At 55.7% G+C, this 13,051-nt stretch overlaps 2 protein-coding genes across 2 annotated transcripts; both read left to right on the top strand.

Moving 5' to 3' along the window:
- Positions 1–2,520: 2,520 nt before the first annotated feature.
- On the top strand, positions 2,521–8,191 carry JCM15063_000245 (uncharacterized protein; the record flags this gene model as incomplete). Its single annotated transcript, XM_076676363.1, has 9 exons — positions 2,521–2,761; positions 2,829–3,367; positions 3,431–4,787; positions 4,860–5,254; positions 5,317–6,090; positions 6,152–6,786; positions 6,852–6,961; positions 7,050–7,562; positions 7,629–8,191. The coding sequence occupies 9 exons, from the start codon at positions 2,521–2,523 to the stop codon at positions 8,189–8,191; spliced, it is 5,127 nt and encodes a 1,708-aa protein (XP_076536344.1).
- A 3,180-nt stretch (positions 8,192–11,371) lies between these two features.
- On the top strand, positions 11,372–12,853 carry JCM15063_000244 (uncharacterized protein; the record flags this gene model as incomplete). Its single annotated transcript, XM_076676362.1, has 3 exons — positions 11,372–11,657; positions 11,725–12,619; positions 12,703–12,853. 3 exons carry the CDS (start codon positions 11,372–11,374, stop codon positions 12,851–12,853), a joined length of 1,332 nt encoding a protein of 443 aa, XP_076536343.1.
- Positions 12,854–13,051: the final 198 nt, after the last annotated feature.

Below are 13,051 nucleotides of genomic sequence, written 5' to 3'. Positions count from 1 at the left end.
GAGCGAGGACGGGCGAGCGATGACGAGCGAAGAGGGGCGGGCGATGACAAGCGAGAGGAGAGCGAGAGGAGAGGAGTCAGTTACAGCCGCGACAAGACTGACAGCGATAGAATGGTGACAGCGATGACGACGACGATGACGACAGCGACAGCAGAGAGGCGAACCGGGAGGAGGGGAGCAGGGGAGGAGGGGAAAGACAGCGAGAGAGAGAAGACTCACGAGTGCCGATAGTTTGAGACTGCCATATGAGCCATGGTCGGCTCGAGGGCAGTGAGGAATAGGGAAGCAAGAGCAGAATCGCCATCGATCAGCTTTCTCATCTCCCCCTCGCTCCTGTTTGTCCGTCGCCGAGTCATGGAGAGACAGGAGCGAACGTTCGCCGAACGGGAGGTTCGTGCGAATGACGCTAGTGACACTCGTCGATCGCGCACCCCCTCAACCCGCCTCGACTTGACCACTCGCTCGTAATCTCTTGACGCCGATAGCAGTTTGCGATTCAGCTGACCATCCCTGAACTTGAGCCAAGTCGATACGACGCCTGTGGAGAATTGAGAAGGACGAGCATAATTCCCTCGCGCAGTCTCCCCGCCTTTTGCATACGCGAACGTGACCATTCCGCACCGACGACACACGCCCCTCTGGCTATCTATAGCGATTTCGGCTGCCCGTTTCGCACAGCCTCTCCCCCCTCGACCCGCCTCCAGCGTGTCCGATAACAGTCTACGACCTAGCTGACCGACCCTGAATTTGAATCGACTCGGAACGGAGTGGGAAGGACGAACGCATCTCCCTCGCGCGGCGTTGAGGCAGCGGAAAGCGGAGTGTGCGAATTTTCGGACAACTCTGTTCCGAGTCGAGTGTTGCCAGCGTCTGACTGCTCGTGAGCTCTTGCATATTCCTCAGACTCCTTCTGTCGAATAGAACGACTTGCTGAACCTCGCCGCACCTGTCGCTTTCGTCACGGCCAGAGAGCCTTTTCTCCTTCCGCGCTCAGCTGCAATATCCCTCCCTATTCCACCTAGGCACTGGTGCAAACTCATACCCGCACCTCTCAGTACGACTATTCGTTTGCTGTATGAACTTTTCACAGCACGGCACTCGCGCTCGTTACATATCCTCAAAGACGAGCCATGAGCTGAGTTTTTCAGTCTCGATCTGCAGGGCTCGACCGACTACTCGCACAGAACTCTTTCGAGTATGTACACCACGGCTCTTTGCAGGACTCTGGTTGGGCGACGAGCTGACCGGCTTTCTCCTCGTCTCAGCCCCCGCTACAAGGTCACGCTTCAGAAGCTCTGCTGCCACGAAACGACTCTGTCAGCACGAGGTGAGCCAGCAACAATTCCCTTTCCAGTTGCGCTGTATCGACCATGTCGCTTGAGACTACAGTCTTTGTCTCAGTTCTGCAGCATCCCGCCCTTCTTCCCATTTCTATGCGTATAGCTCTCAATCTCCCCTTTGGGCACTCTCTTCAACCGCTGCAATTCGGCACCTTCTATCGCTACCTGAGTAGCCAAATCTGACAATACAAGCAGAGCCCTGTAAACTCTCTGCAGCGATCGTGAGCGAGTCGGTGTTCGTGGCTAGGGCGACTCTGGACTGCAAGTGCGCTCGGGCGAATCTCGTCTGCTTCCCCAGACTGCGTCAAGCAACGCAGCATGCCTTCGAACGCCTCTCCTTCTTCCTCCACGCCTAGCAGCAACGCGGCAGTCCCTGTCAGAGTTGCATTTCGCGATCTTGCTGTCTGCAACAACTTGACCTGCCTGCCCGGCGTGAGGTGGTCACAAGCTCACGTTCGCGAGAGGCGTGGGCATCTCTGTCGGAATATTGCGCTTGCCCTTTTCAAGTTTGTGCAGGGCTCGTATCGACTTGGCTCGAATACAGCGCGCATCGATTTAAGCTGGAGCTACTATCCATTTCAAGAGTGCACGAGCGCTTGGTGGAGTCGAGCTGGGGGAAGTAGGCTGTGCGAAGTGAACTGCAGGCTATATTCCTTCTGTAGTCGATCAGCACGATCCTGTCGTTAGCTCTCGTCGCTCTGCAAGTCTACCGCGGTCCCGTTTTGGAAGAGGTGAATGGTTTGCAGGGCTAGCTTGCTTGGGAAATGATCGTAATTGCTTGATGTCGTCGCTTACGCTTGAAGTGATTGTTTTTGGACTTTGTATTGGGGGCGGGGGACTCGCTATTTACTGTTCTTCCCAGCTTGACAGTAGCTCGCGATATCGCTCTGGCAATGTAGCAATATCTATCTGATAGAAGAAATTGAGAGCGGGAAGGGAACACGAATTTTTCTTCTCGTGGCTTACTGCTTCTCTCTGTTCAGACGCCACTTTGACGTCCCACTACTGAATCGAGACAACCAACTCTTGATCATTGCCTTGCTCAGACACACCACCTCGCCCTCCATAGCACACTCTCCATCTCGCAGTTTCCGATCACGCTCGCACCGCTTGCCTCCCGGGATCTCGCTCACATCTTCTCCGCTCAAGCACGAAGAATCGTTCGATTCATCTGTTCGACATGGGCGTCATTCGACTACTCCCGTACCTCCAACAGCAAGGCGGAGCAGCTCAATGGAAGCGGAAAGCACTACAACAGCCCGAAATCCAGAACCTGACCGCGGACCGGCGCGAGGCCGCCATCAAGAAGTGGGTCCTGGACAATCAAGACGAAACTGAAGAGTGGATCGTCGAGCTCGAAGACGAGCCCAAAGTCGCTCAGTGGATCAACAAGAGACGAGATCTCCATGCGCTCGCCCCCGGTAGGCCACTTCCCTCCGAGGGTCATGTCGTCATGACACAGCTGACTCTTTCGCCTGCTCCTATCAGTCGGCAAAATTGCGATTGATTCAGGACAGTGGTACTCTGCGCTCGAGCGCATCCGCAAGCAACTCGAACATCGTTTGCACACGGACACGCCCAAAGAGGTCCGACAGCAATTTGAATACGCCCGTCTACGAATGATCAACATGTCTTTGAAGCTCAAGGCGAGGTCGTTCGGTCCCGACGTCCACTTCATCGTCGCGTTCGACCACCCGCACGCTCGTCCCGAGGCCAAGAAGGAGACGTTGGAGCGTCGACTCCGCTCGCAAGTCGTGACGAGTCTCGATCTTGAGACGAAAAGCGAGGCGAGACTCTCAGCAGCCAAGAACAAGAAGCTGAGAAGGAGCCGGCGCGTCGCCCGGAAGAGCAAGAGCGAGGGCGAGGGCGAGGTAGCGGACAAGGGCAAGGGCAAGAGCACGAGCGAGGCAGAGGGCAAGGGTGACGGCGAGGAACAAATGGAGGAAGCCCCTGTCCAAATCTCAATCTCAGACGCAGATCGCGAAACCGCCTTTCCGCCCTTTGACCCTTTCGACTCTGAGGCTATCGTAAGTCACGAGGTCTTTCGCATACTCGCGAATGGCGAATGTTGACTGAACTCCTGCACACAGCGCAAGCTACGCGAGTCGGGAGACGAATGGGACTGCCGGATCGCGGACGAAGCTGAACAGCTTCTTCTGCTCGCCGATCAAGTCGTGGCCAAGACGGAGGCCGACTACATCATCCCAGTCCTAGTCGACTCGACCACGACTCGGCAACAGCACGAGGCTGTTGTCGACAAGATCGTGCGACGGTCGGTGCCCTCGTCAGGCGAGGTACATGACGACGCGAGCAAGGTCATCGTGTCGATGGACAGCGATTCGATCGTTTCCACCGACCGCACCGTAGCCGACTTCATCGTTCTCCCCTTGCGTTCGAAGCAGATCCGCGTAGTCGACGTGGAATCTCTGTACAGCGCCATGGGCTGGACAGACCGCTGGCACGCCGCCGGACTCGCCGCATTCGTCGGCAACGACTTCACCGGCGGTGGGATCACCGGAGTCGGCTACAAAAGCCTCGCAGAAAAGGGCGAGCTCGACCGAATCGCCAAGTCGAGCAAGACGTGGTGTCAAGCACGCCGCGACCTTCAAACAAGCGGTACGACCCAAGAGTTGATCGACGGTCAGAAGTTCACCTCGATCGATGCGCTCTCTCGTCACTTCGACTCGATCGTCTCGCGGCATTCGCAAAATTCCTCCAACACTCGACCCAGGTTGACGTTCAACGCCTGGTCGAGTTCGGTCACGATTCAAGCCGGATGGAGACCCTCTGGAGCGATCGTCGACAAGCGCGAGGTCCTCTCGAAATTGAAAAGAGGTCTCCACGACCAAGTCGAAGAGGCCAAGATTGCGCTCGCGTCCCGACAATCGGATGCGATGCAGATCGACGACTCGACTAGTCCACCATCGAGGCGTCCACGAGATCGCGGCCACCGAGTGCTTTTCAGGCGTCGACAACAAGCGCTGACCTTTGACGATCGCATCACCAATGTCGTCGACTGTCCGCGTCCAATCAAGGGGCAGCTCGGATTCCGCATGAAATCCCAAGCGAACGGACCGGAATACTTCCGTTTGCTTCGCGAGGAAGCTGCTCGTCTCAAGGCGCCGGCCGCCGCTCAAGACGACAACAACGGTCCGCCTCGCAAGCGTCGTCGCACGCAAGCCCCCACAAACGTCACCTTGAATAATGTGGAACCGCAGCCGAGCCCTTGCCAGCCAGAAGCGCCAAAAGACGGAAAAACTCAGCCCGAGTCGACAGATCGAGGCGAGGAAAGCCAGAACGACGAGGCTGGTGAGAACGAAGACGGCGAGCCCGAGGAGACCAAGAAGAAGCCGAAGGTGAAGCGATTCCCGAACCTGTTGCAGGCGAAACAATGCATCGTTCGCAGGCCGGCTTGCGAAAGAGTGCTCCGAAACCTCATCGTCGACGGTACGCCTTTGCTTCTCTGCGCAACGAGACTGCAGCGAGACCTCGGACTCACAATTTGCGGATGGAACACAGGTGACACAACATTCCGGAAATCGTTTGCCAACCTGTTGCATTGGATCCGGCAAATCGAGGTCGCCGAGATGCCATTAAAGGTCGGCTTGATCAACAGAGTCATCTCGCTCTATGCTCGTTTCGCGCCTCAGCATCTCGTGCAGGTGCTCGATGGCGGCAACAGGATGACAAATTGGGCTGCGGCCATTTTGACCCTACGCGAATGGTTCGATGTCAATCGCGATTCGGGCGTGCTAGAGGAAGCAGACGATGCGACGACCCCTTCGGCGGTCCCGCGCACGATGTCTGGAGCCGCCAAGGACGGGCTGCAGAACGATCTGGCTCTATATGTGCAGGGGTGTCATTTGACTCGTGCAGAGGTGAAACTTTGCAACGACACCAGCGGTAACGTCACGGTGAGCATTCTGTCTGTGCACGCGAGCTCGAATTGCAGATACTGATCTAAGGAGTGTGCCAGCTCGATTTTTTTTGCCGACTAGCGATCGTGCTAGACGGTCGCGAGGGTCTCGACCTTTCCGCGACCGCAGACAGCGGTACGCGTGGTGCTGCGGCGGTGTTCAACACGACAGAGTTCAACCAGAGGAACATGTCGCCCTTTGGAACCGCAATCGCCAATTCGACTCGCAGCGACGCCAAGCGATTCGACTGGATCCTGGCAAAGCTGATCGTCGAGTTTCCGTCGTACTTTCGCGTCGATGCCTCTTCGCTTCCTTTCGGCAATGACAATGCGGAGATCCTTGCCGCCCTCAACGCGCTCAGCTCCGACGAGGGAGTGGTCTTGGCGAACCTGTCGAAATGCCCGCCAGTCAAGCGCCTCGTTCGCGAAGCAATCGCAACGTTGCCAATCGCCGGAGACGCAGATCCAGCCCGGCTCTCGCGGAAGATCGCTAAACTCGTATCCGACTTGCGGCTTTTGCTCCTGGATTGGCAGCTGCCGCCGACCCTGACAATCGGCTCTGCAAGCTTCGCAACCGCTGTCGACAAGATCGGGATCTACATCGGGTCGGCAGTTCGTTGGGTCGAGGCGGATCTCCGAGCCTGGGTAAAGGAGCGAGAACGCGGCGCGACGGCGGCGACCCTCGGCGAATGGATCTTTGCGGCGACTGGTGCAAAGGACCAGAAGAGCCAAAAAGGTCAGCCTGCCTGGAAGCAAGATCAAAAGGGAAAGGACGCCCTCAAGGATCTCATGGTCGTCGTCGCGGGACACGCCCAGCTCCGACAGAGGACTTTTGTGAGTTTCTCTACCCGTTCTTGCCCCGTTCGAGGATTGACACTCTCGAGAATGTGAGTAGCGCTTCGCTCCGACAACAATCTGGCTCAATGCCGAGACGCTGTATTCGATGCTAGCGGAAAACTTTCGACTGGACGATAAGATCATCTTTGCGATGAGACGGATCGCTGAGGACCTGATCAACTTCAATTCTGACCTTGCCGAAGAAGACCTCGATATCAAAAAGTTTCCCAAACGTCTGAAACGTGAAACCGCGTCCTCGAAGGATGTCAAGGACTTTGAGCCCAAGCGAGTCGCCTCCGAGACGCTTCGGCGGTTAGGCAAGCGCGATTCGACTCTGAAACGTCAGCTTGGTCACCTGGACAAGCTCGTCTCTGCCGAACTCCACGAGTGGAGGGGCGTCGACTTTAAAGAGGCTGCTCACGATGGCCCTTTCCTCGTCCTGATGCCGACCGACGCGGTTGAAAACGTCGTCAGTGTCACGGTCAGCAAGGTGCGACGTGGGTTCAAGTCGCTCGGTCTCAACAAAGTCGACTTTGTACATGGTTGTGCAATCGTGATGGATCATCTGTTCAAACCGACCTATGGCCAGCTGCTCCTGAATGGCGACATCGGAGTCTCTGCGACGGAATGGCATCTTGGCGCGATTGATCACCGGCAGCGACTACGGTCCAAGGTCCAGGGAATCAGCGGCAAGTCATACCAGCGTGACCTTCGTTTCGTATACGAGTGCTGATGCTCGCTCTTCGACTCTGGTGCAGGTGCCGACATTACGAAACTTGCACGAACGCGACTGCTGGAGGAGATGAACTCCGATCCGGGGTTGCTCAAGGCCGTAGAAAAGATGAGCAAGTCTCGACTCACGGAGGAGGTGAGCAGGATGCGCACTTTGTCTCAAGAAGAGAAGTCCGCAAGGCAAAAGAAGAAACCAAGGCGCCGACAAGCTTCTCGAGCGGTAGTAAAGACGAAAGAGCTCGTGCTCTCCCGGTTCCAACTATCGAACGATGGCAAGATCGAATTCCGCCCGTCGTCCGCGCACGTTCCGCCGACCAGTGGCTCGACGACTACCGGAATGACTCGGGAACCTCCACTCGACAAGCCGGTCGAGGTCTACGAATGTGTGCCGCCTCACTTGTACGTCAACGGAGTACCAGAGAAGGCAAAGGGATTGGACAGAGCGAAACGCGCCTTCGATTTCGCCTCGACCTTCTTTGCCGAGGCCGAGACTGCCGGTGTCCGATCGACCGCCGCGAGTTCGTCTTCCGCTGTCCACCGGCAACACGTCCTCGTCGCGCACGATCCCGGACAAGTTGAAGCCATCGCGACTTCGTTTCTCGATTTGACCGGAAGTGGTTCATCAAGGGCGTTCGTGAGGCAGAGGCAGTTCAAGTCGTCCGAGGGTCACGAAACGAAAGTGATCGCGGAATTGACGCGGTTCTCGGTGGACACCCGACTCGGAGACGCACTCCAAGGTCCGCTCTCGATCTAAGAATATTCGATGGTGCTGCCTAGTCTGACGCTTTCGATATGTCTCCTAGCATCTCGTAAATCGGTCTCTGATGAATCTCTCGAAGCATCGACGAGCTTGCCTTCCCTTGTCGACGACCGGCCCTCTCTGCCTGCTTCGTCCTCGACGGCCCAGCCGATCGCGACTCTCAGCGCGCCTACGCTCGCTCATTCGAAAGACTCGATCGTCCGACTCAAACCTTCCAAAGAGGTGCTTGCGGTCAAGAGTCCGATCCTGCGACAGGTGTTTCTTTCACAGGGATCGCACCTCTCGAAACTGCGATCGAAAGAAACGGCGGCTCTTGGCAAGAAGAGGGACCAAAGTCGTGCTTCCGCAATGGTCCGAACGGCGATCAGGAAACCGACAGCTTGGTCTTTGCGTCGAACTTCCGCCAACCGAACACGCGTGCTTCACGTCTTGCCCAGTGGACCCCTCAAGGTAAACAAGGGCTTCGGCAGAGACCGAAGTAAGGCGCTAGTGACTGCGTTCGACCAAGCCCTGGGCAGCACACCGTGGCTCGACGTATCGACCGTGTCGTGCGGAGAATATTGGACGAGCTCAGTCTGTCAGGATCCCCGCTGCCGGGCGACGTAGGTCGCGCCCACTCTCCCGGACTTGGGACGAAGCGTCGTTGACGTCGTTTGCTTGTCTTTGTGCCATCGCAGAATTTTCCGTACCTGCCGCAGGACCTCATTGCGGAACACGGCATCAAATCGGCTCAAGTTCTGTATTTTTTGCCTCACCATTGATCACCGCGATGGACTCGCTGGCCTTAACGTCAGCAGCCTCGCATACTTGGCGACACAAGAGCTGGGTGAGCATCCGTTCTCGCTCAAGTCGGCCGTGCGGCGGAAGGCACCGAATCGAGTGTCGAAATGTCGCTGCGAAACTATCGAGAAGATGATCGGTCGCGCTCTTCAAGGCAAGACAGACGACGAGGCCAAGGACCTGATGGCGGAGCTGGGAGAACAGAAGTCTATCGGCGACGCAGTGCAGCTACTCCGGAAAAGACTACGCGGGTATGATCCGGACTTGGAGGACGAGGTTGCTTGGGAGAGCGATAGTGAGAGGGACGGACAGTCGGATGTAGAGAGCGAAGACGAGGATGTAGATCCCGAGTCCCTGTTATAGTTGTATCGTGTTTGCGAATCAGTACCGTTTCTTTGTTTTGTCTCCTGGTCCAATTTTGGTCTGAACATGCGATCCAGGTCGCGACCGGCGAAGAAACATGTACGTCTTGAATCGGATCCAAGCGAAAGTAGGAATTCTGACGCGATGAGCGCATACGAGTCGGTCAATGCACTGAGCTGAGTTGTTCTCTGACCAATGTCTCCGAGGACTCTCAGAAAACCAACAGAGCAAGCCGCGATCGAAACGAATTACAAAATGTACAAGACTTCGAAGCGCTACTGAAGGACCCTGTCGGCTGATCAGATGGCGAGGAGCCGTGGAAGAAGAAGAACGAGAAACTTCGCGTGCGCTAGCCGCTCGATCGGGTCTGTCATTCTGATCTGGCTCAGATATACATTCTGCCGTCATCGAGCCTTCTGGTGACTTGACACTTACGTCTCAGCAGGCGTAGCGCTCGCCTGATGGCGTTGGCTCGAAGGATGGAAAAAAAGGTGACCCTCCCTCGACCGGCGATTTGACCGGTTCAGTACCGGTCTTGGTGGAGACTTTTCCCCTTTTCGCCCAGTACTGCTTCTTAGCAGCTGGGGTCGGTTGCAGAAGGGACACGCTTTGCGTCTTCTTCTTCTTGTTGCCCGCCGGAGCGTTTTTCGCCTTCGTTGCCTTGGTCGCCTGTTCTGGCTTCATTCTGCCGCATGAGATAATGCCGGCTTGCCGGGTTAGTCGCTCGGACGACTGACTGACCGAGGGCGTAGTGAGATCAAACTAATGAACCTTGACTAGAGATGCGGAGAAGAAGGAGAAAGCGACCGTTACAGACGGTATTGAAAACTGCTTAGGCCAGATAGGAATGGACCCTGGGCTCTTCAGCGCAACATACCCGAGCAAGGCGCTCGCTGAACGAGAGCAGGGGGGAGGGGAAACGAGCGAATCGGGATGGGCGATCTCACATGCGATCGCTGTTGCCTCGCGCTGGTAGTGCTCTTCGCGATGCGAGTCAACCGCTACTCTATGTCTTGCGGCCGAGGCGTACGATGGCTGTCGATGGAGAGCCTGCGAGTCCGGTGAGAGACGCAATTCGGTACGCTCCCCCACTCGGGCTGCACGAACCCCCAGGAGTTGTTGAAGCGTGTTCTACGTGGTCACCGAAAAAGGCGTGTCCCATGAAACTGCCATAGTCTCACTCGTCACGCATGCACCTTTGCCTGACGGGAATCGAGCGCGGCGAGAGGGCATCGGATCTATTGCGTTTCTACAAATGCACGACACACTAGAGCCTGACTTGTAGCCTTAGGACTCGGACATCTCGCTCGCGTCAAGGTCATTCTGGTGCTCAGCATGCACAAACAGACATGGGAAGGGCTAGGCAAGCTCGACACCCTGGCGTCAAGTCGCCAAGCAGATGCGTGCATTCAAGACTTGCACCAAAAGACTCTCGGAAAGAACTCGCAAGTTGGGATAGCATCGCGGCTGTACAATCACTACAGGCTCCTTCTCGCTCCCACGAATTGCTGTGCTGTCGGAAGTGTATATAGGGAATTGGTGATAATGGTCTGACAGAGTGCGATCCGAGAGGAGAAGCTACCGAGGCTGCGGCACTTCCCGGCATCGATGCGAAGCGCTCACGTGCTAATCGAGAGGCTCTAGGAATTGCGAACGTTGCAAATCGACGCTGCCAGACGAGCAGGGCAGAACGCGCTCGTGCTCCGGGCGTATTCGCAAACATTGTATCGACTGGGTGCGAGTTCTCAACGCCTCAGTTTACGAATGCACTGCTATCGACATCGATTGCGCCGGGGCGAGTGGTCGGAACGAGACGCGATGAGGAGGATGGTGCTGCGCGAGCGAGGAATGTCTGAATTTTCAGCGCGTATTACAAAGCTCGGCGACGGGAGCACAAACCTCTTCGAATTCCGCGCTCCGGTCGCTCCGTGGGCCGCGACTCGGCAACAACGCGGGGCGAGAGAAAAAGCTGCGATACGCCCGTTTCTTGTAAAGTACTCGCACGTCCTCAGCCACCAACTTTACTCGTGGGCTTGGAGGTCTCCAACTACCTGCACCCGTGAGTCCCCCCTCTCTCTCTCAGGATAGCCCTGTCTATCCTGTAGACCTGGCTCTCGCATCATCCCTCGCTCCATCGTCGTCATCCTGTTTTTAGCTCCTAGTCAATGCGAAGTACGTCGCCCCAACCAAACCCGCCTGTTGCAAAGGTGATCAAACTCTTGTTGCATAAGCCAAGCTTCCTTCCCTCCAGGCGTGAAGGCTCCATACCGGAACTTCTTCGATGACACGTAATTGTCGAGCTTTTCTTGCTGGGACCCGGGTGATACATGCAGTACGTGGTATGAATTACTTACATAAATTACTTCTGTAATTTAATATTACTTACCGAGCCCTAATACTAGGGCCCTCTCGTTGTTGTCCGTACCAGTTCATCGATTCGACAATTCGCTACCCATATTCTCGAATCAACCCCAGAGCTGGATCTCTTCGCACGGCCATAGCCCAACAACACGCGAGTGCAATTGCAGGATCACTTGTACTTGGAAGAGGAAAGGGAACCCGACGACCACGACCACGACCACGACCACGACGACTCGAAAACCTCGCTTTTGCTCACATATCGAGGCAAACACAGAAGAAATCATGACCACAACGATCAAAACCGCACGGGATCGACCACCTGTCGAGAACACCAAACCTGATCCGAAGCGGGGCGACAACGCGACGACGAGTCCATTCAAGTTGACGTTGTTGGGACCTTCGAGTAGTGGCAAGACGGCATTGCGCAAGAGGTTCGTCATGCCCGACAAGGCGTTCGGAGTCACGTACGTCGCGACGATCGGATGTGATTTCTTGTCGAAATCGGTCAACGTTCTTGCCAACGGGAACGAACAACATGAGGTTGAACTGCAACTTTGGGATACCGCCGGTGAGTTTCCCTAAAAAACCTCTATTAGGGGGCCATTGTTGAGAACAAAGTCTTGCTCTTGATATAGGACAAGAACGATTCGCTTCAATCTCGGCGCCATTCTTTCGTCGTTCGAGAGGGTTGATCCTCACGTTCGACTACTCGAGACCCGTGGACGAATCGATTGCGAATTTGCGAGCTTGGTTCGACCAATTCAGAACTCAATGCGACCGGATCCGCGATGTCGAACTCTCCCACGCGAGTCGTTCATTCTGCTGGGCTGTCGTAGGATGCAAGGTCGATCTCGTTGAGGATGCACAACAACGAAAAGCGATCGAACGAGAAATTGCAAATGAAGTCAAACATTGGTTTACTCCCCCGAATCACGCGGATGTCGAATCTCGGGTGACTGGCAAAGACTTCAACAAATCCACTACGGTCCTCGAGATTGGACCTTCTCGAAGGATCGCTCAACCGGGATCAACAACAGCACCAACAACGCCTCGCAATCTCTCGACTGGTGCGGATTTAGCGACGAGTTCAACCTCGACGGTCAAACCTTTTGATCGACCTCCTTTGTCGTCGAAGTCGACTTCTGCTTCATCGAGTTCGACTCTGGCTTCGATTGAACTGTCGTCCTCGATCCCCACCCCTCAAGCTTTGAACCCGACCAGTCTCTTGCTCATGTCGACGAGCCCTCCTCATCCTCCCCGATCGATCGAACCCCTCGGAGGTCACCCGAGAGCGATCTACGAAGGAGGTCCGTTCAGTGTCGGGATTGGGAGACTATTGGACGAAGAAGCGAATCGGGAACCTGATGACAAGGAGATCGAAACGGGAGAACCTCGTGTCGAAGACAGTGTCGAGAATTGCGGAAAAGGGGAGCAGGAACCTGAAGCTACACCTCTGTACGATTTCGAGACCGAGTTCGGATTCAGGTTGTTCAGAACGAGTGCCAAAACTGGACAAGGTGTAGATCAAGTGTCAGTTTTTCCCTCGCTTTCTCTCCCTGCTATCTTCTCTTATCCGCGCACTCACGAGCTGACTTGGCGTCGCTGGGTGTCAGGTTTGAATACTGTGCGGCGAGGATAGTACACAATCTGAAGTCCCGACCATCAGATTCCTCTGAAGAGCAGAACGACAAAAGCGTCATCAAGATCAACGAGGTCGAAACGTTGACGACTCGACAGAAATTCAAACGAGCTTGTTGTTTCTGAAAGAGGGCGAAAGAAAACTCTGGACAGGAGGCTGAGGTACTAGTCCGAGGACTTTCCGGATGGTCACAAAAAGGGAAGGGGCCCAAGTGGGCACGCTTGAACCCAGTCATCAGCTCACGCTCTCTCCCTTGCGCCTCTCACTCTCAATATCCATCTAGGGCTCAGCGCGCATATTCCCGACGTGGTCGTTCCATCCCA

This window comes from Sporobolomyces koalae (assembly GCF_050403365.1).
Source record: "Sporobolomyces koalae JCM15063 DNA, S_koalae_JCM15063T_v1_ctg4, whole genome shotgun sequence".
Taxonomy (NCBI): Eukaryota; Fungi; Basidiomycota; class Microbotryomycetes; order Sporidiobolales; family Sporidiobolaceae; genus Sporobolomyces; species Sporobolomyces koalae.
Note: the sequence above shows the minus strand (reverse complement) of the source record. Positions and strands in the feature narration are given on the sequence as shown.